General features: G+C 47.7%; 1 protein-coding gene across 4 annotated transcripts in view; it reads left to right on the top strand.

Annotated features, from left to right (window-relative positions):
* LOC139757824 (lachesin-like) overlaps positions 1-27,500 on the top strand; it is a 257,974-nt gene that overhangs the window by 187,613 nt on the left and 42,861 nt on the right. For all 4 annotated transcript variants that reach the window (XM_071678708.1, XM_071678709.1, XM_071678706.1 and 1 more), the window contains exon 5: positions 18,630-18,791. In XM_071678708.1, the coding sequence (XP_071534809.1) occupies positions 18,630-18,791 (162 nt within the window). The remainder of the gene's footprint in view (positions 1-18,629; positions 18,792-27,500) is intronic.

Below are 27,500 nucleotides of genomic sequence, written 5' to 3' on the forward strand. Positions count from 1 at the left end.
TTGTCGACGTCTCTGTGATAGACTCTCATTTGCTGGTTTGAGTGTGCGCCAGCCAGCCAGTTGGGGTTTACAGTGATCCAAGCACCAACGAGGAAGACGTTCTGAAGACTCGGTAGAATAGTGTGGTGATGAGGCCGATCTCGTACCTCGGGGTAGGGCGTTCGCTCGCCGTCAGTGGTGAAGCAGCAGCTGACATATAATGGATCATTTCGAGGTTGGAATGTAAACCAAAACATACATACACACAAAGGCATACAGGAACACATATGCGAGCAAGCTAACAAATATATGCACATGACATACTGCTACACACACACACACACACACACACACACACACACACACACACATACACACACACACACACTGTCACCCCTCAGTGTCTCGTCCACTTCCCCAAACACGTTGACAGGACGGCAGTTCTTGATCAATAGTGCTGGGAGGGACTAGCCCACACGCCCACATGAGATGGAAACAAAACAGTGTTTGTCATAAGAACAACAGTGTCCAACGGGGCGGGCGGCACACATCATGAGGAGCTCAACTTGGTATTAGGCAGATCATGTGGGGATCAGCACGGTGTAGGGAAGGGCAGGAGGGTGAGGGAGTCTGTGGAGCGGGGAGGGTGTTGATGTAGAGTTGGGTGTGTGTTGATGGAGTAGGGAGTGCGTCCATGGAGAGGGGAGTGCGTGGAGGGAGCGGGACTGTGTGTAGAGTTGGGTGTGTGTTGATGGAGTGGGGAGTGCGTCCATGGATAGGGGAGTGCGTGGAGGGAGCGGGACTGTGTTGATGTAGAGTTGGGTGTGTGTTGATGGAGTGGGGAGTGTGTCCATGGAGCAGGGAGTGCGTGGAGGGAGCGGGACTGTGTTGATGTAGAGCTGGGTGTGTGTTGATGGAGTGGGGAGTGTGTCCATGGAGCAGGGAGTGCGTGGAGGGAGCGGGACTGTGTTGATGGGGCTAGGAGTAAGTGTATGTGTTCGGGTGTGGTGAAGGTGTTGATGAGGTTAATGACTTCCAGTCATACATCACTTCCCTTACCCATCTAACCTCACCATGCCCATCTACTTCCCTCGCCACCCACTCCTCCATCAATCACCACCCCTACCTACAACCCCCTCTCACATCACTTCCCTTACCCATCTAACCTCACCATGCCCATCTACTTCCCTCGCCACCCACTCCTCCATCAATCACCACCCCTACCTACAACCCCCTCTCACCTCCTCCATCCTCGCTACTCCCAACCTCCACCCTTAACGCCCACACCACAGCACCACAAAGACCCTCCAGCTTCACCACCCACCACCACAGCACCACAAAGATTCTCAACATCGTTACCCACCACAGCAACACAGCAAAAAAAAAATGTTCATGAATTACGTAAACTTTCACTTGATTTCATACCTTCATTACTTTTTAATCTTTTTTTCTTTAGAGGCGGAGTTAAAGGGATGGGGCCTCAAGACACAGCTAGCACTGTTGACACGCGTTTGGCACTGTTGATCCTCGCGTATACACTTTACAGTGTATTCACTAAGACCTTCTCGTGCCTCCGATCATATAGCCTTTCCTCAGCTTAAAAAAGATAAATATATAAATCGAATTTGGATTATATATGTATATCTCTCCCTCACAGACAATAACATTTCATACCTTGATCCAGAAGGGTGGAGTTGAATCGTCTATAAATTTTCCTCTGTGTGTGTGTGTGTGTGTGTGTGTGTGTGTGTGTGTGTGTGTAAGGTGCGGGAGATATGCACAAAGTTCGTAAGTCCTGGCTCACCTCGGCTTCCACTTGAGGGACAAACCCTGCCGCCAACGTCCACCTCTCAAAACTCTATTACGAACGTCGACACACACACACACACACACACACACACACACTCACAGACTCGAGCAAAGATATTGCTGACGGTGGTCGAAATGTTGCTAGATTATCCATGGTTAGTTCACCAATTGACGGAGGTAAATCATTATCAAAAAGCACTTTACAAAGTGAGCAAGTCTCCCCACTCTCTCTCTCTCTCTCTCTCTCTCTCTCTCTCTCTCTCTCTCTCTCTCTCTCTCTCTCTCTCTCTCCTGCCGTACATCCAGAGGGCGCAGGCGCTCTTGTGCGTACGTGTATGTGATTACTTATTTACGAGTACTTGTGCGTAGAGGGAGGAAGGCATTATACTCCTTGGGCCACATGTATTAATCACCATTTTCCATTATAGAGTATCTTTATTTCATCTTTCCTCTCCTTTCTGTGATGTCTACATTAACTGCTTAACCTCTTCCATTGGCCCGCATCTCCCTTGCTGCACTGGTGCTTCTCCACTCTAATTCTTGACCCCTTCTTTGGCTTTGGCTTCCCTCCAGTTTAAGGGAAATACTGAATACAGTTATACCACTCTGACGGGTTTCAGAACTGTAACCGTATCATCTCTGTCCTTCTTTCGCCTTCCTTTTTCATCGCGGGTTAATCTACAGCTGCTGTACTACTCCCTTTAAAAAGTCTCTAGTTGCTCTCTTCTCCCTGTAGTAAGTCTAAACCCGCCGTCCTCTCCCTGTAGCAAAGTCTGTAGTAATCCCATGCGCGCGTCCCTCAGCACACGGCATCCATGCGTGCGCTCTTACGTACGCAGTATCAATGTGTCGGTCCCTCTGTATACAGCATCCATGCGCCCGTCCCTCCACAGTACGTAAGAATCCATTTAATCATACCGTCAACACTTTAGGTCAGCTGGTGTCGGCCCCTATCAGTGGCAGGATCGTCCACAGCGTCAAAGGTGGAATGAAAACCACCTCTCCTCTTCAATCTTTCAGTCTGGCGAGATCAAGGTGTCTCCTAGCGGTGGTGCTACACACACACACACACACACACGCACGCACCCCTCTCTCTGGCCTGTAGCTCCGTCCTCACCACCCGTTTTGAATCTCACCCTCACACGCGTCCAGCAGATTCTCCCACCAACACTCCGACATGACCATCCCACACTACCACCCAGCACATATTTCCTACCCAGGGTAATCACATTCCTCAACGATGACCGTACTGTCCACTCCTCATACCAAGGGGTACAACACGGGGATACAGGACGCTCCATCATTTGGTAACTTTCAAGAGGAAACGGAGCGTCTTTTCCACGCGCTGAGACGCGGAGCCACCAACACCCGTGCTAGAATGGGTCCCCGATGACGCTAGAGTCAAAGAGAGACGTCTCTTGTACCGTACTTTGTATTCCACTAGCTTCTTGTCTTTCCCAGATGTGTAATGCTGATTCGAGTATCACACACACACACACACACACACACATATATATATATATATATATATATATATATATATATATATATATATATATATATATATATATATATATATATGTTTACCAAATGGAGTCCTAGCTTCGTCTCTTCGATGTATATCAACTGACTGTTATATTTCTCTCTTGTGTCTCCCCTGATGATGTGATTATTACACGAAAGTACACTTGGGAACTTTTCGTGTTTCATTTTCCCCGTGGACTCATAGGAATATATATATATATATATATATATATATATATATATATATATATATATATATATATATATATATATGAGAACTGTGATAACAGATTGGTTTGACTACACATGTATGATGACACATAATGCTGTGGCCGCACATTAATGACACATAACACTGTGGTCACACAATAATGGCACATAACACTGTGGTCGCATATCAATGACACGTTATACTGTGGCCACACATAAATGGCACGTCATACTGTGGCCACATATTAATGGCACGTCATACTGTGGCCACACATTAATGGCACGTCATACTGTGGCCGCTCATTATGATACATAACAATGATGTGTCGCGCACACATTGTACGCACCGCAACCGACGTATCATGCCATTCTAAATGAATTTTTGATAATAATTTCATAATCCAATCCACTTTAGCTTTTCACTGTGAATTTATAAATGACACATTACAAATCACGCAATATTATTTGCATTAAATGTCGTATTAATCAGCGATACATTTCGGACAGTTCATATATATAATGCTACATACATATATAGTGCACAAGAGACGTAGTTTATTTGAGAATATTGGTCGCGAGTCTCTATACAGCGTCTGTGTTTGTTTGTCTATTTAGGCGTGAAAGTGTTTCTTTGTGTGACTCACCGTCCGTCTTTTTCTCTTGTTTTCTATCTATTTTCTTTTTTTTTCACTTAGGGAGGGAGTTTCACACTCGAAGGGGGGCCACTCCTCTTAACCTTGTAACTTTATCAAAAAGGTTTTTGATTTTTTCTTCCTACGGTATTTTTACCTTGCAATACCTACCAGTCCTTGTTGCTATGCACTTCTGCCATGATACATCTATGATTCCCTCTCTTTAGGCAAAGCGTCTCAGAAACAGTAATGGACCCAGCACTGTACCCTGAGGACGCCACCGCTTGTCTAAACTTAAGCTCAGCTTGAAATGGCTCCACTGACAAGTGTTCTCCATTCCTTGCCACTGAGGCAGCTTGACGTCCGTCCATTCAAACAGCTGTCTTCTGACCCCCTAGCTTCTCTAGCCTGTCTTCTGTAAGGATAAGTATTTCAATCCCCTTTTAACAGCACGAGAATGCATAATCCCCCTGACTCATGACCTTTTTCTTTTTTTCGACGGCGTTGTTTAATCTCTCATAGAAACAAGAAATTCATCAGTGGGGAAAAATTTTCTTTCTTTTCCTGATTCTGAATCCATTTCGTCCGTCGATTTTGCCAAGTCAAGAACTGCTTTATCTTGCTTAAGGATCCTCTTTTTTCCCTTTTATCTTATTTGTCATGATCGTTCAAGATACCAGTCTATAGTTCATGGGTGCTTCTAAAGTCATCCTTATGAGATATCAGTACTGTTTTGATGTGTGTGTGTGTGTGTGTGTGTGTGTGTGTGTGTGTGTGTGGATGTGGGTGGTGCGTGTGGTGACCACGTGGGCGGAAGTCCCAGGGTGGTGCAGCTGGGACGTGGGAGTGGGCGCGGTAAACGACCAGTTTTAAGACACTTTAGACAATCTTTACAGACAGCTCCAGCTCCTGACGTGGTGACGAGGTTGGGTAGCCCCTACTGACGTGGTGATGAGGTTGGGTAGCCATACTGACGTGGTGACGAGGTTGGGTAGCCCCGACTGACGTGGTGATGAGCTTGGGTAGCCATACTGACGTGGTGATGAGGTTGGGTAGCCACACTGACGTGGTGATGAGGTTGGGTAGCCATACTGACGTGGTGATGAGGTTGGGTAGCCACACTGACGTGGTGATGAGGTTGGGTAGCCACACTGACGTGGTGATGAGGTTGGGTAGCCATACTGACGTGGTGATGAGGTTGGGTAGCCATACCGACATGGTGACGAGTTTGGGCTTCCCCTACTGACGTGGTGACGAGTTTGGGTAGCCCCTACTGACGTGGTGACGAGTTAGGGCTTCCCCTACTGACGTGGTGACGAGGATGGGTAGCCCCCTCTGACGTGGTGACGAGTTTGGGGCTTCCCCTACTGACGTGGTGACGAGTTTGGGGCTTCCCCTACTGACGTGGTAACGAGTTGGGGCTTCCCCTACTGACGTGTTGACGAGGTTGAGCAACATCTGAATCCTTCTATAATGGTCTTCACCGGTCGTATCTCTGCGTCAGGTTGTAAGACATAAGTCGATTCATGATTGCTGAAGACGGAAGCCTTCGACTTACATCCTCCTGCCGCTCGTTGGTACCACACGAGAACCCTCACTTACACACACACACACACACACACACACACAGCAGCAGCAGCAGCAGCAGCAGGAGCAGCAGCAGCAGCAGCACCTAAGAACAGCTGTCATATCTTGGAGAGGATACAGACTGACTACAGCCTCTTCAGGCACCATTGAAGAGGTTCAGGGAGGGAGGAAGTACCAGAGGGACACGTGTCCCCCTGTTCTCTCAATGGCATGACACCTTGTGGCATACTGAGGTGGATACAAGGGGTCTTGAAACGTGAGATCAACAGGGATTCGAACCGACTGACTGATGATAGGTGCGAAGTATAACATGCTGAAATGTCTAACACTCATTCGATCATGATTATTTAGGGAAACAATGTGAATACCTGATATTAAGTAGACTAAGAAGTTTATGAAAATAAAGAACAATGGAAAATCGTGTCACGTTGAATAGGATTAAAGAATCTCTTTTATCGATAAGTAATTATGTGACAGCGGGTCTGCCTTCATTACCTGGAATTTCTTGTCGTGTTAACCACTCTAATAATTATCGTGACATGAATTCCAACAGTGAATTATCAAGTGCTTAAGTAAGTGAACAAGGTTGATATGAAAATTTGCGTGAGGATATGAATCATTGTCAGGCTGAAACCACAGCAAAAAAAAGAGCATATCTTTTATAACCCCAGAGCCAAGCTGGGCTAGAATGTTGAATTGAAAAGGAGTCAGACAAGGTCACTTACCACGACCACAAAACCCGTAACAAGGAGGAAGCTGGATAAAGAGGACTGCGACTGAGGAAACTTTTCGACCATAAAGAAATGAATGGGTTCAGAAGCCACACCAAATACACGAGGAATTCAAGAAATGGAATTAGAAGAGCATGACGTGCCATCAAATGGAAGAGCAAAATAAGACATGATAACGAAATCTAATCAAAGGAATTTAGAAGAAATGTAACAAAAGGGGTGGAAGAGGAGGTACGTATAGTGGAAAGGATCTGATATATAGGACAGGTAGGTCTTCTGTGGATGGTTCTGACCTAATAATCAGCAATAAAAAAGAAATGTCCATAATACAGGGACGAGAAACTGTTAGAAAAAGAGAGAGAACAGGAAACAAGAGGAAATTCTCTACTGCATACCGTTAAGCAGAGACAGACGGCGTTGACTTATGCAGAGAAATAGAGAGAAAAAGAAACAGGAAGACTGGAAGAGAAGGACATGGTGAATTATTAAGTGAAACTGGAAGGAAAGATTCACACTGGTAGAGACATAACAATTAAGTATTGAACTGTTTGGTAGAAAGGTTGGTATGATACGGAATATTCCCGACCAGTACATTTTGAAAAAAAATGGAGATGATTTCTTTATTCTGTAAGAAACTCTTATATGGAGGTTTAGAAGTCAACACTGTAGACCTTGTCTGATGAAAGGTCGCACCAAGAGTAAGGAGGTTAGTGAAGCAGGAGGTACATACACGTATAACATAGGCGTTAATAAATTTTTGGACCGGGAGTAGACCATGTTCCAGGCAAGGGTGAGAGGAGGGAGAAGAGGAAACACTCATTATGAGATTACTAGAGACTAGAAACGCGCCAGATGCAACGCGGAAGATAAAAGAAACATTGAGACTCGGTAGAAATAGTCAAGACGAAGAGAAAACCAATAAAGTTTATCTGGAAGTATTATAAGAGTTCCTGAGACAGAAAGTGTTCTTGAAGGCTTAAAGAAAATTGCAATAGAAGAGGAATTCAGTGAGTTATTCAGCAGAGGTGGGAGACTCAGAGAAGAACAAGAGAGAGAGAAGTTAAAAACATACAGTCAGGAGGCATAAACGGGTGTGTTTAATTACCTTTTTTTTCTACAAAAGAAAGGAAGCAGTGGACTCCCATCTCTTGAATGTTCTCCACAATCAAACAACTTTTTCAACTTTTGTATGGTCTCTGCATTCATAATTTCACCACTAATTTATTCCATTCAGCCAACACTCTTACAACTTCTTTGTGCTTCTTTAAGTCCGGCAGCCCAAAATTGAGATTTATATTCAGAGTTTGGGCCGACACAGGGTGTGAACTGTGCGCTGAATATCATTTCAATCACTTACTCGAATGTGATTCTAGTATTTGCCTAGAGACAGTTTTCTCATTGACAGCTCCTCTTGGGTGGAGCTCTTGCGATGGGTTAGGTACAATGTCGACTCTCAGGTCCCTCTCACACACATATTACTACGACTCATTTCCTACTTCATACTATTCGCACTGGGGGCCTTCTTTCACCGTGTCCCGTCCTCATTGCTGTGCATTTACTCTGTCTGAATTCCATTGACAATGTATCAGACCAACTTTAAAAGTTCGTCTAAGTTCCCTTTGAGGATTGATGAAGCCTCATCACTCTTCACCTTCATCATGACCTTGGCATCATCAGCAAACGTATTCAAGTATGAGTCCAATCCTTTTGGCAAGTTGTTTACGAAGACAAGGAAGAGAAGCGGTCCCACGACAGAGCCCTGCGGTACGCCAGTGGTAATTTCAACCCATTTGGAGAAAGCATCCCCTGACGTGCTTCCTTTTGTTCCCTTCCATTAAGGGTATTATCTAACCATCAACAAGTCTCTCGTTACTAAGGCATGATAATCCGGCTTCTTTACCAGCCTCCAGTGTGGTACAATGTCATATGTGTTTGTGTGAGTGGTGGCACAGGTGGAATGAGTGAGGATTTTTGCGAGTGTGTATGCATATGTAATGTCTATCGTCGGAGGCTGTTACGGAGTCGAACGAAGGAGTATATTTAGAACGTATAATCGGGGAGTATACACTAAACGTATAACCAGGTAGTATACACATATGGGGAGTGGGTATTTGAGGAGCGTATACACGGAGCATATTTTCGGAAAATATATCGTGGGAGTTGGGGGGAGATGGGGGAAAATATATTGGAGTTTAAAACAGCGTAAACATTCACTCGCAGTTTTGTGTATGGTACAGTTGATTTTTCATCTATTCCCTTTTCCGCCCCTCAATGTTAATCATTAATATGAAGGGCGGATGATATTTTAAAACATTTTTTCTCTCCTTTACAAAACTACACTAAACGCAGTGGAAAATAAAACCCCCCATATGTAAATTTCTCTCATCATTTTTCAACTAGTAATGGCCGTATTACATGGCCTTGAATGGCCACTCTGTCACTATTACGCAATTTCCATGCCGCCTTTCAAATTAATTTTGAAACCATTTAAAGAGATTTGGCACAAACCACAGGAAACACACGGGGGAATAACTGAATGATAAGGGCGCCACCCACCCACACACATCCCCGCTTTTGAGCTAGGACCACAGCACAAGTGTCACTCCTCTTGTTGACCCAGACAGCACCCACTCACAGCCCTGTGGACCAGGACCATAAGCGCGAGCGGCAGCACTTGCCCCCCGTAGCTCTGCCAACCAGGACGACAGAAGAGCTCGTCTTCTTCCACTTGAGTCAGACACATACCCTACAGGACTTATTAGGTAACGAAGGTTAATCATCCAGGCCGAGGTTTTCTGATCCAGGAAGATCAAATGTACTCGTAAAATGGAGAGACTCAGAGACAGTAAAGCACAGCAAAAGCTCAAGTTTCACCGGCTGGGTGAGTCCCGTGGGATGAAAGAAACTTCCGTGGCTGGATGTGGCCCGTGGGCTGAAGGGGGGCTTCCCTGGCTGGGTGTGTCCCGTGGGCTGAAGGGGGCTTCCCTAGCTTGGTGTGGCCCGAGGGATGAATGAGGCTTCCCTGACCGGGTGTGGCCAGAGGGCTAAAGGGAGCTTCCATGGCTATGGGTGGCCCGTGGGCTGAAATGGAGCTTCCCTGGCTAGATTTGGCCCGTGGGCTGAAGGAACCTTCCCTGGTAGGGTATGGCCCACGAACTGAAGGAACCTTCCCTGACTGGATGTGGCCCGCGGACTGAATGAACCTTCATTGGCCGTGGTGCGGCCCGTGGGCTAGAGACACAGCAGCTTTTTATTTTCGATTCACACACCAGCTTGAAGGCAATTGCTGGAAGCTGTAGGCATATACAGTACCCTGAGTGTTGCAAGGACACCTGACGGTACTGACCTCCTCCTCCTCCTCCTCCTCCTCCTCCTCCACCACCAAGCGAGTCCAACCGCGCCATCAGTATAGGAATAATGTGCATTCTCTCTCTCTCTCTCTCTCTCTCTCTCTCTCTCTCTCCCTCCCTCTCTCGCCGCTACTATCGCTGGCCAGACGGAGACGTTTGATAACAGTAAACATCGAACATCAAACGGAATATCTGAGACGTTTTGTGTGCATAATGTTAACAGTTGCCGTTTGTCTCTCCCGCTCGGTTGCCTGTTGTTGGGTTCACTGAAGATGATACGCAGCCTCAATGAAAGCCTCTCTCTCTCTCTCTCTCTCTCTCTCTCTCTCTCTCTCTCTCTCTCTCTCTCTCTCTCTCTCTCTCTCTCGCTCTCTCTCTCTCTCTCACACACACACACACACCATTTCTTTCGTATTGTGTGTTCTAAAGTGTTGAGTTAGAAGAAAAAGAAGAAAATGACATAGGAGGCAAATTTCTGGGCAAATTTCAGTCTTTTCCTGTACAGAATGAGTCTTGAGGACAACACCTCTCAAAAGCGGGCGGGAGAATTAGCTTACGAAATTGCTGTCAAAGCGAAGGATTTATTGACGTAGATGTGAACATATGAGGATCAGCTGGCGAAGGTCTGACCCCATAGGGAGGATCCGATATGGAGATCTTGGGCATAAGGAAGGATCAGGGACTCTATGGGTTGTCCCCAGTCAGGGAGATGTGAGTTTGAGGATTATGTGAGTGGAGGTTCAGGGAGAATAAAGTGGTATTAATAGTCAGTTGGGGTGAGATCACGACCTTACTACTAATCAAAGGAACTAGTCCATTGCTCGGGTATTACCAACACCTGACGGAGAATCAGTCCAACATATTACTGTCCCTGGGATACGGAGGGAGTTGGGGGAATATCCATCATCCCTGTGAACTATATGGGACGTAATATTACACTACAACATATTACTCACACACATTGATCCAATAGGCCGAATGAGATTATAAGCATATCACCGATCAGAATAATCAAGTTATGAGGAAATTATTAATCACCGTGCCCTGACGCAGTTGATGGGACACGATTCAGTTAATTCCAGACTGGTGGTGACAAGGCTGCACAGGTGGATCAGAGGGTGGAAAGTAGGGGTACACACAGAAGTCTCACTTGGGGTCAGACAACCTCCAGTTGAGCGAGACAGTCTCAGGGAAAAGGATCCCTTGCAAGGTTGCTGGTCTTAGAATAATGGCTCCTTTATCATCCGTTGTTTCGTGATATGATTTTGAGTTTAATGGTACTTGAGGTCCACAGGACAGAGATGTTTATGGTCGAGTTACTGAAGCAGTCGAGATGAAGAGTGTGTTGAAGACTCATAGCTTCGAGACGGGTCTGATGTTTCGTAGATTCGAGACGACTGATGCTTCGTATAGCTTCGGGACGAATCTGATGCTTCGCGGCCTCGAGACGAATCTGATACTTCGTACGTACGGGACGAATCTGATGCTTCCTAGATTCAAAACAAATCTATTGCTTCATAGCTTCAGGACGAATCTGATGCTTCCTAGATTCAAAACAAATCTATTGCTTCATAGCTTCAGGACGAATCTGATGCTTCGTGGCTTCGGAACGGCACAACTTAAAGAGCGAAGTGTCACCAACACATTCAAAATTTGCTCGGTGTTTATTCCAATTCGGATTCAAATGAAAGCAGCTGATTCTGAGTGAACTACAGCTACGCCATTGTTTTGCAGATAAAGCTGCATAGACACGACAGATCGTGGTAAAGCTACTACGCCCCCCTTATGGTGGGGGAGGGGAAAGACTTCATGTCATTTTTACAGAATTAAGTGTACGACAGACATCACCATCCCGGCCCCTCAACAGTCACAGACAAACGGTAACTTCTAAGCTAAGCTAACAGCAGTCACAGACGAACAGAACCAAATCAGCACCTAACTCACAGACGAACTGAACCAAATCAGCTCCTGACTCACAGACGAACAGAACCACATCAGCACCTGACTCACAGACGAACAGAACCAAATCAGCTCCTGACTCACAGACGAACAGAACCACATCAGCACCTGACTCACAGACATCCCACAACGAAGACAGAACACTCACTACGGAATACCAGGCCATCTACGTCTCTCACAGACATTCTCTAACAGACTGGAACAGTCCATTACATTGACCAGAATTCCCGGAACGGGATTAAAAACAAAAAACAGACGTAAGGACTTGAACAAATGGTATAACAATCATTTCTCTGATGAGTTCCGATGCGTGTCTGTGTACATGACGGCGTGTGTGAGAGGCGTTCCTCCATCAGACACCGTCTCTCCTCACACGATGTTCTCAGGTGTCCATGTTCACAAAAGGCTTGAAGACATCCTCTAACCCCAAACCCCAGATGGCTCATTCCCACAACTCACGCACTTGAAAAGTGTCCTCACGACTCACTTCCATGCTATTCACACACACTTCACGCTGTGACGACCACACTCGGCCAACACACGCACCCAACCTGAACAACTTCCAAAGGTCTTTAAAGTCTATTTTTTTTACCGCGGACCGTGCGACCGAGAAGGACGCACGCGTTAGACAGGGAGACACAGCAGAGGCACGGTTGGCTACTGGAGGCCCAGGAGGCGACTGCAGGAGGACAGCGGGCGACCTAGGAAGAGCAGCAGGAGGCGACAGCGAGGACAACAGGAGCACCAGAGGGAGAAGCCTAGTAGAGAGCGACTAGCGGAGAGTACCAGGGACACAGGAGACGACTAGAGGAGGCGACTACAGGAGAACCAGCAGGAGCCGCAGAGAAGGCTCAGGACGACTAGCAGAGGAGACGCCCAGAACTGTTCTGCATTGAGTAGAGCGACGCAAAAAAAAAAAAAATTACCGATGGTTGCCAACTATGGATGGTTCAGGAGGGGAGAGGGTATAAGGGGAGAGGATGGGGGAAGAGGTGGGATACGGGGAGACGGGAGAAGATAGACGGGATGTGGGGAGGGGTTGAAGGGGAACATAGAATCTGGCGGGGACACGAGGAGGGAAGGGAAGAAGCCCACATACGCGACAAACATAAACAAAGCCACTCGAGATGAACGAGTGCCTTGAAATCTCTACAGGGACGAATCAGGAGGAGGAGGAAGAGGGAGGGACTAGAAGTGACCCCGGAGGCACCCGGAGGCGCTCGGAGACCTCAGGACGCCTGACGGCCCCTGTGCTTGTTATGACCGGGCCCCAAAATCACCCAATAAGGAAACAACACCGTTAAGGGGTTCGTGCAAAAAACTAGTAAGTCCAACACGCAACGTGTGAGGGAGACCCGAGCAAACTGGAACAGTGAGGTGATCGGAATAGTTAAGGCATAGGATCGCCGTGACTCGATAAGGGGTGAGTCGCACTAGTATAACAAGCCAACTCGATCATCCATGCCTTGAAGACTCACCTCGCGACGGTCTGGCAGGAGGAGGTGTGGGGTGATATGATGATCTGACCCTGACTACGCGCTTATCAACCGTGGACAAGGAACAACCGTTGAGCCAGATCAGACTCTATCCACACTCACTGGCTCCCCCCCCAACCTGCACATTGTCGGATCTTTCATCTTCCCACGCATCTCTTAATGGTTCTCTCATGTCAGCCCGCACTCTCCTTCTCACGTTAGCTCCCCCTCATGACATGTGAGATCATGCTCGTGGGGTGTTGATGTGAGACTACTAGCCAAACGCGCGACACTTTACAAATTCTGATGACAGTTGTTCTCTCTCTCTCCTTCTCTCTCTCTCTCTCTCTCTCTCTCTCTCTCTCTCTCTCTCTCTCTCTCTCTCTCTCCTTCCTCCCTCCTCATAAACTGTAAACTAACTTCGGAAGTGAGACTCACCAGCGCGGCACTTCAATTGCGGCTCTCTCTCCTCATCCTGTCTCCTCCTCTCTACTCTGCTCTGTCTCTCTCTCAGCTGTTCTGTCTCTCCCCACGCCATAAACTGCGTTATTCAAACTAATTCAGGAAGCTGATGACACACAGCTGTGGTTCTCTCCCTCAGCCATGCAGCTGGACATCTGGTTCTCCCTCAACTAGGGAGCTGGGCTCGTGGTTCTTCCCAGCCAGAGAGCTGGTTGTGGTTCTCCCCCAGCCAGAGAGCTGGGCTTGTGGTTCTCCCCCAGCCAGAGAGCTGGGCTTGTGGTTCTCCCTCAGCCAAAGAGCTGGGCTTGTGGTTCTCCCTCAGCCAGAGAGCTTGACTTATGGTTCTCCCTCAGCTAGAGAGCTGGACTTGTGGTTCTTTCCCAGCCAGAGAGCTGGGCTTGTGGTTCTCCCTCATCCAGGCAGCTGGACCTGTGGCTTTCCCTCATACAGTAGGCGTTGGGCCTGTGGTTCTCCCTCATACAGTAGATGTCGGACCTGTGGTTCTCCGTAGATGTCGTACCTATGGTACTCCCTCAGCCAGTAGATGTCGGACCTGTGGTTCTCCCTCAGCCAGTGGCTCTCCCTCGGCCAACCTCAGGGACCCAAGCCACCCCGTCCGCTAAAACATTGCCTGGATACAATGCCTCAAAATACCGTGTTTACAAATAGGCGACGCGCCCCATGAAGAGATAATCTTAGTCCATAATCCCCGTGAGCGATGGATTTCAGAGGACAGTGGAACACAAAATCACACCGAAGACTAGACTAGACTCTTGCCTAGTAGATTGTCGTACTGTAACCTGATCCGTGAGATCTGGAGGTGTGTTTTTGTTCTCGTTGGTATGGGTCGTCCGTCATAACCCGGGGTTGCGACACTCGTGCCCACACTGTCATGGGAAGCCCCTACGTCGTGCCCCATTACATGCAGGGCTTATCTTTATCATCGTGTCCATTTTACGTCCACAAATTCCTTTATTTCCTCTTGCTCCTTTGCTTATTAGTCTCCTTTGCTTCCTGATCTTTAGTGGCTGGCTCAGTTTTCTCTGCTAGTCCTTGTTTACCACCCTAGCTCCTTCCACATCACCAGACGCCTTGCCTTTCCCCCACGTTACTCTACTTTCCCGGCTTTCTTTACTTTCTGACTTCTTTTTCTCTTCCCCATCCCACTTTACTTCGCCTGTTATTTTTCCCATCCCAGTCCTCTTTGCTTCCCATGTTCCTTTATTTACCTCCATCCCCTTTACTTCTTCCTAAGCGCATTATTCTTTCCAAAACCTCTTTATTCCCCCAGTCCCCTTTAATGACCCCAACTCCTTTTACTTCTAGATCTAGGTATCTTTATTCCCGCAACCTACTTTACTTTCCTGAATGGAACGTTGTTTCTGTCTACTCATCTGGTGAGAAAACGAACCAAAATTCCTCGCTAGTTTCTGTTTTGCTCCATTTTTGTTTTCCAGTTGTTATTTCTACACTCGACCTCGTCACCTTCCGCTGGGAATAAGCGGCTCTGCCTGTCCAAATCAATCCTGCTCACCTCTAACAGAACTTGACCCACACCTCACCGACCCCCCAGTATGGTCATCGCCTTTGATAAATATCCAGTAAAAGAGGGAGTTATGATCATGCATGGCGACGTGTTTTGAAGTGTCACGCTTCATATCAAGTAGGGAAAGTCGTCTGAGCAACAGGTTTCTGAAACGCTTCATCTGCAAAAGAAATATAAGAGAAAGAAAAAAAAACTGAAAATCTTACTTTTATTCTTATACATATTCGCCATTTCCTGCGTGAGTGAGGTAGCGTTAAGAACAGAGGACTGAACCTAAGAGGGAATATCCTCACTTGGCCCCTTTCTCTGTTCCTTCTTTTTGGATTTCCGGCCCCCCCCTGCTCCCTTCCCTTTTAGTCGCCTTTTACGAAACGCAGGGAATACGTGGGAAGTATTCTTCTTCCCCTACCCCCAGGGATAATATCTTACGTCCATATCTTGTCTAATTCTTTGATGCCTGAGGATGTAGAAATTCTCTCCCTTTCAAAACAGAGATACAGACCAGACCCTTCTTCATGGGAGACGAGACTGTCTGAGTCAGTAAATGGGCACGATATCATACAGGGACGTGTTGGTATTTGCCTCCAGACACACACACACACACACACACACACACACACACACACACACACACACACACACGTTGGTTAAGCCATGGCGAGGAAACAGTGATTCCTGCTCCACTTCACATCCCCACTTAATGAATTCCAAATATCAATTATTCTACGACCAAGAAACAATTTCCCCACACCTGGTGCGTATAGGAGTCGCCTCTTATATCTTCCAGTCTCTTTTATCTACCCTTTTCCTTCCTTCTCTCTCTCTCTCTCCCTACCTACTGTCCGTCATCTCTGCCTTGTTCCCTTCCTTCACATCTCTCTCTAACCCATCTCTCTAACCCATCTCTAACATTTCCCCATCCCTCGTTCTCCAGCTGCCTCCATCCCAACACTTTCCCTCCCTTTTTCTCTCTCCATCCTACACCACTTCCCTCCTTTCACTTCCTCCCTCCCTCTGTGCCCAGCTCCTTCCATCCTTTTGCTTCCCCCTCCCACTCTCCCACTTTAGCTCCCTCCATCCCTACACATCTCCCTCCCTCCCTCCCTCCCTTACCAACATTCCCCCTCTTCTCCTCCATCACCTCCTGCTCCCCCCACCAGATGTCATCCTGACGTACTCTACCTTATCAGCCTCCCAAGCATATATCACATTCGTTACTTCCTCTTCACGCGGTGCGCCGCTTCCCTGTGGACGTCAGTGCGTATCTCTCTCTCTCTCTCTCTCTCTCTCTCTCTCTCTCTCTCTCTCTCTCTCTCTCTCTCTCTCTCTCTCTCTCTCCCGACTTCCGGGAGCAGTGAGAGAGAGAGAGAGAGGAAGAGGTGTCAGGTGTGCGGCTCCTCTGTTCCCCACTCTTGGCCTTATCGTCGGCTGGCGATGCTCCGTCGTCTCCTCCTAGCGTCGCTGAGGGTTCCCCGAATTTGCTGATGTAGATTCTGGCTACGTGTGGGCGTGAGGGTGTATGTATGCTCCAAGTGGATGTCTTGGAAAGCAGACGGGCAGACTGACAGACAGAAACAAAAGAGCACACGAACCCCCACAAGTAAACAGGTGACAGATGACCTACTGGATCACAATAGGGTTACGTGAAGGAATAGGCGGCTGGATCCTCATAGACTTCGAACACCGCTTCAGTGTCGATGTCACCAGGTGTATAAACATTTCAAAACCTTATCTTTAGATCACCATTAAGCCTTCACCTCTGTACAGGGTGTAGTTCCACATCTTCCTCATTTTCTATTTCCCCCTCATATGCCACATTTCGTAGACCTAATATATTCACCTTGTTCATCATCGTCTGAATTCTTTCAAAACATCTGAGTCTTCATCGTAAGCTGGAGACCAGATATGGACCACTGAACTCACAAGCTGTGGTCTTACTTGCGCGTCGTAAAGGGTCACTATGGTCTCTGCAATTTTCTAATTAAAGTCCCCTTCAATCATTCCTGTTATTATTATCTATCATATCGCCGGGATAACACGCTTTGTTTGGCAAGTTTAAGATTATTAATAATAACATCGCCATAATCTATTTCTTCTATGCAACTGGCCACAGAAATTTGACATAGTACTTATCAGACCCGACTGGAAATTTGTCTTGGTCATTTCGAATACCATTATGATAATTTTGTGGTGTTATCCAATTTTCGTATCGTCTGCAAATCTAAAAACTTACTGCCTGTTGGACCAAAATTCTATATGATATATTTACTCTCCTAAAAGAATTGGACTCAGAACTAAGCCTTGTGGTACTCCATCCCTTATACCTAAGGATTCTCATATTTTCCAACGAGTTCTACACCTTGTTATATTTGTTCGTCGAATGTATATGCATCTGCTTAATTCCACAGCAATATCGTGACGCCTTAATTTGCCAAACATTCTCTTCGTATGAGACTTCATGAAAGGTCTTGCAGAAGCCTAAACAGATTGCATATGGTTATCATTTTCTTTCTACTTCATTATAAACCTCATTTAGAAGATGGAGTCACTTGGCATGGGTAGCTATTTTGCTAGAGAGACCAAAGTTACGACAACGGAGTGGACATGAGGGAGGGGACAGCCACAGCAACAGAAGGGACTGAAAGTAGCAAACGCCCTCAGCGACAAAGGAGACGAGAGGAGGAGGATATCCTCGGCAAACGATGGAATGAAACGAAACGTCCTCAGCGACAAAAGGGGACTGGAGGAGAGGAACATCTTAAGCAAACGTTGGAATGAAACCGGATGTCCTCAACAACAAGAGGGGATTAAGAGGAAGGGGACATCCTCGGCAAACGATGGAATGAAACGAAACGTCCTCAGCGACAGATATGATAGGAGGAAGGGCAAGTTCTCAGCGTAATGTGAGGGAAGGGAACAGATCTTTAGGAACAGATGGAACAGGGAGGGAGAGAGTACGTTCCTAGCGATAGAGAGGACGGGAGGAGGAGGAGGAGGAGAGGAGAGGGAGGGGGAGGTCCTGGGCAACAGAGGAGCCTTGGTCTGGAAGCCCCGGTCACCACTGGAGTATCTATGAGGCAGCTGTTGTGTGCAGTTTGGACGTTTATTGTAGTGGCTCCTCGACTCGCTGCTGTTAAAGAGGAGAGCTCCATCTCCGCACATTGAGTGCCTCCTAATGTCTCCTGCTCTTCCCTCTCCATCGCCGTTCAAAGTGAACGTTTGAAGGAAGAGTAAAAGAGACGCACCACAAAACGTTCAGCGCATCGACAACAAATATCAACAACACAGGTTAAAGAACATGGGATACTTATCTTCCATCGCTCTTTCTCTCTCTCTAGTTCTTTCTTTTTTTTCACCTTTTTCAGTGCCACCGGTGATCGTGGACGAGCTGAGCAGCGGGTCGAGCGTGGTCGTCCAGGAGAACGGGAACGTGACGCTCACCTGCCACGCTGAGGGAAACCCAGAGCCACGCATCTCCTGGGTCAGGGAGGACCAGCGACACATCACGCTCAGCAAGAGACGCAAAGGTCAGTGTTTGAGGCTCCGTCAGGGAGGGCGACGCCTCTCTCTCTCTCTCTCTCTCTCTCTCTCTCTCTCTCTCTCTCTCTCTCTCTCTCTCTCTCTGGGCTGATATTCACCCTCATCGAACTGCATTAGAGTCCAAATCAATACCCGAATTGATATTCCCCTAACGACCTACACTTTTCAGGACCATACACACACACACACACCAAGGGTATCAAGCAGATGTTAAAGCCGAACTATCTCGCGAACCGCGAAAGTTGATGATATTCACAAAATCTAACAAGAAATTAAGAGGCTTAAACGAAAGCGTCTATGAATATACAGCGCGTCTGTCAGAGCGCGCGGGTCAACCCGTCTCCACCATCACCTGCCCGGACGGACGGGGGTCGTACTGGTGTGTGTGTTTGTGTGTGTGTTGGGGGAGGAATCGGCCGTGATACCCGCCCAACCCCACGACCCAAAACGAGTGGGGCCTTTGGGGCAAGTGCAAATTGGGTGGCGTGGCCAACAGCCCCAAGCCGCCCCCCAACGTTTCAGGAAGCCCCAAATGATTTTTCTAAATTTGTATTGATCTCTACGATTCGTATTCACGATATCATATTAAGATCATTTCCTTGCGGGCTCATGGAGACAGAAATCCCAGATGTTTGAACTGACTTAAGAGCATCAATATCAAGCCTTTGATTGGCCCCCTGGAAAGGACTCACTTGCCCCGAAGACAATACCGATGTTTAGGACCCTATTAGTGACTGAGATTCGACCTTCAGGTCTCCTGTGTGTATAAAGGTCTCAGCTCTGTCTCACACGGAACAGATTTGACAACTGAAGAGTTCGAATGTCTTCCTGCCACTCGCCCCCTTTACGTCCAGTGGTATTCTGGAAGGGCATGCTGGTGTGGGCTCCATTGCTGAGACATAGGCATGGAGCTGGCCAGTTGTGTAGAGTTCAGTGGTGTTGAGTTGCTAGGTAGTCAGTGATGTAGAGTTGCTGGGTAGTCAGTGGTGTAGAGTTGCTGGGTAGTCAGTGGTGTAGAGTTGCTGGGTAGTCAGTGGTGTAGAGTTGCTGGGTAGTCAGTGGTGTAGATCTGCTGGGTAGTCAATGGTGTAGAGTTGCTGGGTAGTCAGTGGTGTAGAGCTGCTGGGTAGTCAGTGGTGTAGAGTTGCTGGGTAGTCAGTGGTGTAGGATTGCTGGGTAGTCAGTGGCGTAGAGTTGCTGGGTAGTCAGTGGTGTAGAGTTGCTAAGTGGCCGGTGACGTAGAGCTGCTGGGTAGTCAGTGGTATAGAGCTGCTGTGTAGTCAGTGGTGTAGAGCTGCTGGGTAGTCAGTGGCGTAGAGTTGCTGGGTGGCCAGTGGTGTAGAACTGCTGGGTGGCCAGTGGTGTAGAGTTGCTAAGTGGCCAGTGGTGTAGAGTCGCTGGGTGGCCAGTGGTGTAGAGTCGCTGGGTAGTCAGTGGTGTAGAGGACACTGTAGCAGTGCAAAGGTCACACGAGCGTAACATTACCGGTCACACTGGCGTCTCAAAACGGTCACACCAGCTGGCGTCACGTCGCCGGTTACGCTGCCGTCACATAACGGTCACACTGACGTTACACAACGTCCTCTTTAGCCAGCGTCACCTAACGCCAGTCACACCAGCATTGCTTAATACCAGCGTCACGTCACGCTAATGTGACGTAGGACCAGCATCACATAACTCAAGCATCGCATGCTAACTTCGTCACATACCAAAGAGGGTCAGTCACGGAGAGCGTTACATAACACCTATGTCACATAACACCAGCGTCACGTAACGTCAGCGTGAAATTACAGGGAACTGAAATTCCTATGAAGTATAAAGTTCAGGTTCTGTATTGATGACTCGAGTGACGTCAACGATATTGGTGACGACGCAAGTGACGTCAACGATATGGGCGACGACAAGAGTGACGTCAGGGACACTCTGGTAACCAGTAGGGTGACGTCAACTATCCTCGTGACTAGGGTGACGTCACCTTCTATGATGACGAAGAGAGCGACGTCGATGGAGCTCACGACGGCTGAAATTGGCGTTCACTGTACCCACGACTCGACTGCGCTGCTCAAGTCGTCCAGCAGTGAGGTAGCAACGCAGACTACAACGAAGGGAACATCCTTGTGTCATCTGCACCACACAGGGCTCAGCGAACGACCTTATGATCCCTAGTAGGCGAGGGAGGATCGATACATGATCACAGGTTTTCTTCGCTCGCCAGGCCAAAGGTAATGCGAGCCTTCGCCGACACTCGGCGTCCTTCGTCGTCCCTAGTCGACCCCGACGGTCCGATATCTTTTCAAAATCTCCTCTGAAACTACTGGACCAGTTTGAATCAAAGTTGGTAGGGATGGTACTTGATGGGGAAGAAGGTGGTTTGGGCTTATACCTTCTCAAAACCACTAGTGTCTGGCGATCTAGACCAACCCTCCAAAATTGGCTTCTGTTACCTGATCCTCGTATCCGTCTCGTCTACCAACGTCCGGAGTTTCCTCAGAAGACGTTGCCTTAAGAGTCTGGGTGAGAATAGCGGCGACCTATTGTGTCGACAGACACTGAGTGAATTTCTACATAATTATGAACTCCTCTCCAAGATAGTCGACTGGGTAGGTGTTCCAATACCCCAAGAGCAACGCCGGTGGCTTCAAGGACGCACCTGACCTGTTCACAATGGCATGAAGCGAGTGTGATTCCTTGCTGCGTATCTTGCCGGTGCAGGGCAGTGCAGCCTAGATCAAAGTAATCAAGATGATCACATCTCTTTTTTTTCACGTCTGGGAGGCCAAATGACCCTGTCCACTATTACCTGTGTAGATCCTGGGGAATCAGTGTGGTCTCCGTTACGACCAACACCTCCATGGTAACGTAGTCTCCGTTACGACCAACACCTCCATGGTAACGTAATACCCGATACGACCAACACCTCCATGGTAACGTAGTCTCCGTTACGACCAACACCTCCATGGTAACGTAGTCTCCGTTACGACCAACACCTCCATGGTAACGTAGTCTCCGTTACGACCAACACCTCCATGGTAACGTAGTCTCCGTTACGACCAACACCTCCATGGTAACGTAATACCCGATACGACCAACACCTCCATGGTAACGTAGTCTCCGTTACGACCAACACCTTCATGGTAACGTAGTCTCCGTTACGACCAACACCTCCGTAGTAACGTAGTCTCCGTTACGACCAACACCTCCATGGTAACGTAGTCTCCGATACGACCAACACCTCCATGCTAACGTAGTCTCCGTTACGACCAACACCTCCATGGTACCGTAGTCTCCGTTACGACCAACACCTCCATGGTAACGTAGTCTCCGTTACGACCAACACCTCCATGGTAACGTAGTCTCCGTTACGACCAACACCTCCGTAGTAGTGTGATCCCCGGGTGTAGTAAATCCTACAGAGGGGGAGTGGGTGTGTTGGGAGAGGATCAGTGCACTCTGACACTGTGTGATCAACTCTTACGCATGAGCATCAGCAATGCCTGCCAGCCCTGCTCTCTGCCTCATCTTGACGATGTGAGAAGAGAACCAATCCTCCCAGAATCACCTGCGATGGGGGTGTGGGAGGAAGAAGGGAGGATTGAACCCCTTTAAAACTAAATTGTCGATACTGGATTATTGAATGCCACTTGGGTAGCTTGGTGTCAGACGAGAGATTATCCCGCCAGAGTATTGATGTTAGACCCGCAGCTTGAACGCGCTTCATCTGGGCCATGGTACGAGTTTTCAGCCCAGGAGGGAAAGGCCATGAATGCGCGCTGTGCACTAGACCATGGACGTAATTCACCCGGCCAATGGACGTGCTTCACCTCGGAGCCACGGACGTATATATCACCCAGGTCACGGACGGGTTTTAAAACTGGCGATGGGTGCGTTTCTCTCCCGCGCCATGGGCGTACTTAACCCGGGTCTTAGGACGGTCTTCACACGAGCTATGGACGAACCTCATCTCGACTTACCCACAACACAGTCGACGAAAACATCCCACTCTCACTCCCACAACACAGCTTTAGGCCCGGTCACTCTATTATCACCCAAAGGGCAAGTACGTGCTTCCATCTGTCTGTCCTTAAACTCACGCCCTCCATCCGCACGTCCTTGATGCCCAGACCCGTGTCCTACCGTCCGTGCCAACAGTCCTTGACACCCGAACACCACCACGCGCTGTGTCCGGCACCGCAGCCTCCCAGCAGTCGGGGTTGTAGACCCCAGCCGCAACCCCACACCATAAACAGTGGTTCTGCTCAGTCTTGCAGCATCTCTCGCTGGGCCTCTCCTCACAGTGGTACCACTCTCGACCAATCTGAGAATCCTCTACTGCACTCCAGTCGACTTGTGGTGACTATCATACACTCTGGTTGAGTACCACATCAGATCTGGTTCGTTCATACCGTCTGAATCTCCTGTGGAGCTGAGTATTCTCATTCTGTTGGATTCTGGGTGTGTTGTAGACTAGTAATATTGTGTTACGTGAAATATATCTGTGACAACCGCTCACAGAGCCAACACCTTATTTCAGTCCTCTCCTGCGGACACTGTCTTTGCGTCCGTGTGTGTGTGTGTGTGTGTGTGTGTGTGTCTGTGTGTGTGTGTGTGTGTGTGTGTGTGTGTGTGTGTGTGTGTGTGATTACTGTGAACGTGTTGCGGGGAGAGAGTTTTACACTCGTGTTGCCCCGCCTTTTAGACTTGTATGTATGTACCATGTCTTATACTTCCATATATGTACACACACACACACACACACACACACACACACACACACACACACTAGTATATGCGAAGTACCAGGTGTGTGTGTGTGTGTGTGTGTGTGTGTGTGTGTGTGTGTGTGTGTGTGTGTGTGTTTAAGCTACAAAGGTGAGGAGAGAGAGTAAAGGGGTGTGTATTTCTGTGAGTTGGGGAGACTTCTTTGTGTGGTGAGGGGGAGGTGTGTGTGTGTGTGTGTGTGTGTGTGTGTGTGTGTGTGTGTGTGTGTGTGTTGAAACCTTCCTCTGTAGCTGTTTCTCAATGGACTTTTCTCTGTAGGTGAGTCTGTTCTGCATTCTTTGTAGGCGAGTGTGCTTAGCGATCTTTGTAGGTGAGTGCCCTTAGTCTGTAGGTGAGTGTGTTTCGTTTTCTTTGAAGGTGTGTGTGTGTGTGTGTGTGTGTGTGTGTGTGTGTGTGTGTGTGTGTGTGTGTGTCCAGCGTTCTTTGTAAGTGAGTGTATTCGATATTCTTGAAGGTTTTATCATACATCTTGCCATTATACCTTATAAACATACCTGTCAAGATCAGTATTGATCAGGCAACAGCTGGAAACATGTAGTCTCTCTCTCTCTCTCTCTCTCTCTCTCTCTCTCTCTCTCTCTCTCTCTCTCTCTCTCTCTCTCTCTCTCTCTCGGGAGGCAGTATTGCTCCGTGCTTTATCAAGGCTGTGCTCGCCCAGCCGTTGACATCGTGGTCCCAGACCGTCTGAATATCAAGTTCCTTGTTCCGTGTATTAATGCCAGGGGGGATGGGAGGTGAGGGGGTTGAGGGGCGACGCATCTTAACTTGTGTGCGACACCTAGACCTGAGTATTGACTTCGGTAATTTATGGCCCCTGACACTGCGGAATATCTGCGGCCACGCTCCCTCACCGGCGGCCCTTCCCTGTCACCTCATCACAAGCGAGGGACTTCGACCCCTCTCCACAAGGTGCTGCATCGAAGACTGACTTGCTCAGTTCTTCAACCACATCTCCGGTTCCTCCCTTCAGTCGTAGTGGCTCGGCCCTCAATGATAGTCACTAGTCGTCCACTGAGTCGGCATATCTGGTAAGATGAGTGTCCTCAACGCAGTCCATCACCTGCAGAGGTGAGGAGTGAGAGGAACTTGTGCCTTTCACGTCACACAGAACCCACACCTCAGGATGGACGACTCTCTACACCTTGATCATGATAGTCAAAGAAAACCAAAAGGAGAAGCTGCCGTCGCTCATCATATCCTAGTCCATCCAGGAAGGATATACACCACAGAGGCAGTACATGAGCGAGCCGTCAAGGATGGCTTATATAGCAGCCCAGCGCCATTATGCTCAGACAGCCACTCAGGATCAAGTTATACCTTGGATACAGGTGGAGCGAAGCGACTGAGGCTGAGCACAGAGCCACAGTCACGGGTATAATAAGATACGTGCATCCACACACAGCAAAACCCTACAAGGGGGGTTATCAGCTGACTGGTTCTACCATACTAAGAAAAAATCACGAGTGTCATGGAGACGTCCCAGGGAGCTGATACTGGCTTCAGCCAGGTTAGGTTTGTTATGGCTCTCGACCGGCCTGGTCGTCCCTCCTCCCACGCCTCGCTCAGGTCGGGAGCCAAAAGCCAAACAGCAAAGCCTCCGCGACCACCTCTCTCTCCAAAACTCAGATTTTCTTGAAATCGAAGAAACTGTTATATTAGAGTCTAGCATAGACGATGATTCACATTAGGAAAAGAAAGAAAAGAGAGAACTTATGACAACATTTTGAAGAAATAACAGAGACAAGTGGAGACATTCTGTCTTTAATTCTTGACAATGAACATAGATCGAGTTTGGGTTTTGAGGAAGCAGAGGGTAGGAGTGCTAACAGCTCCTAGGGGAGAGCACGCTAGGTAAGGGGCAGGAACGCCCTCACAGCTCCTCTGCCTTCGCCTCCAACAGACCCTGATGACGTGGAGAGAGAGAGAGAGAGAGAGAGAGAGAGAGAGAGAGAGAGAGAGAGAGAGAGAGAGAGAGAGAGAGAGAGATGAGGCTCACCTCGGGCTACCGGCACATCAATCGAAATAATTCTATACCAAAAATTTATTTCCATCAAATAACCACACGACAGAAATCTCGGTTGGGGGGGGGGGGGGAGGTCGCTTCATTGAATGATGTTGAACTCCATCACGTTAATCTTTTATCGCGATGTGAAATCAATTCAATTCACACCTTTTTTTTTCCCCCAAAAAAAAGAAGACTATTGATTTTCTTCTGTGATGCTGGAGTGGAATCTATGATGGAGTTTAGTGTGTGTGTGAGGTGGGGAACTGCATATCAACCCCTGAAGAGTGAGAGAGGGATAGCCCAAGAGAGAGAGAGAGAGAGAGAGAGAGAGAGAGAGAGAGAGAGAGAGAGAGAGAGAGAGACAAGGGTTAGAAATACAGAAAGAGTAAAGACAGAGAGGCAGGCATAGGACAGGGAATTCCCAACAGCATTTAAGTCAGTCAGTCTACGACCAATCCAAAAGAGGGTGAGGGAGAGTGAGGGGGGAAAAGTGGGTTCGTGGCCCCTTCTTGGCCAAGTACCCTTTGCGGGGAGGGGAGAGACGTCCCCCGTTCTTCCGGGGCTGCGTCAAATTTGGACATGATATGGAGGGAGGGGCTGAGTCTGGTGGCGAAGCTGAATTTTGCAAAATAATCAAAGAAATTAGATTTAGAATGTTAAATTGGGGAGGTTTAGATTCTGCTGGCGGTACATATAAGGGGATTAGATTGAATAAGTATCTAAGCTCGAGAGCATATCCTGGTTATGGCAATATGGCCCACAGTCAACCCAGCTGTTCATCCTCCCATTGGGGTTGGTTAATGAAATGAGTACCTGACTTAGGCCAGGTTATATATATATATATATATATATATATATATATATATATATATATATATATATATATATATATATATATATATTGGAAAGGATCACAATTTTGCGCGTGATCAAGATATTCCTATGAGTCCACGGGGGAAATGAGACACGAACTTATCGTGTTTCATTTTCCCCGCGGACTCATAGGAATATATATATATATATATATATATATATATATATATATATATATATATATATATATATATATATATATAAATATATATATATATATATATATATATATATATATATATATATATATATATATATATATATATATATATATATGGGTATTCAGTTGCCCGTGCCATCCCATCTAACATAAAAATGTGCATGACTGTAAGAAACAATCAAGGAGTTATACCCTGAACAAGAAGGACTGGAGTAAACTTTGCAGGATATGCCAGGCTGGACCTGTGCAAGGCAGTGAAGAGGTCAAGTTCAGTCGACACTGAAGGAGATTAAACTTGATCAGGATATGAAGGTGTTATCTTCTGTTGGTAGATGAAGTGGACATGATTGTTCTGTCACTGCAACAGCAGCCTTCCTGGGCAGTGATAGGTACCTCTGGTACTGCTGTAGGTGCCTCTCAGAGCAGTGATAGGTACCTCTGGTACTACTGTAGGTGTCTCCTAGCAGTGATATACATCTCTGGTACTGCAGCGGGTCCTTTCCCAGGAGGTGATAGCCACTTATGGCACTGCAGCAGATATCTTTCAGGGTGTATCTCCACCTCTGGCACTGTAACAGTGCCTTTCAGGGCAGTGATATCCACCTCTGACACCGAGGCAGGTGCCTCCCAGGGTAGTAGCATCCACCTATGGCACTGCAGCGGGTGCCTCTCAAGAGCACAGTGATATTCATCTCTGGCACTGCAACAGGTCCTTCCCAGGTATCCTTTGGCACTGTAGCAGATACCTTCCAGGGCAGTGATAACCACCTCTTGGCACTGCCAGCGGGTGCGTCTCCCAAGGCAGGCACTGCAGCGGATATCTCCCCCAGGGCAGTGATAGATCGCCACGCTCTTCCAGCACTGTCGCGGAATGAGCAA

This window comes from Panulirus ornatus, chromosome 28, assembly GCF_036320965.1.
Source record: "Panulirus ornatus isolate Po-2019 chromosome 28, ASM3632096v1, whole genome shotgun sequence".
Lineage (NCBI taxonomy): Eukaryota > Metazoa > Arthropoda > Malacostraca > Decapoda > Palinuridae > Panulirus > Panulirus ornatus.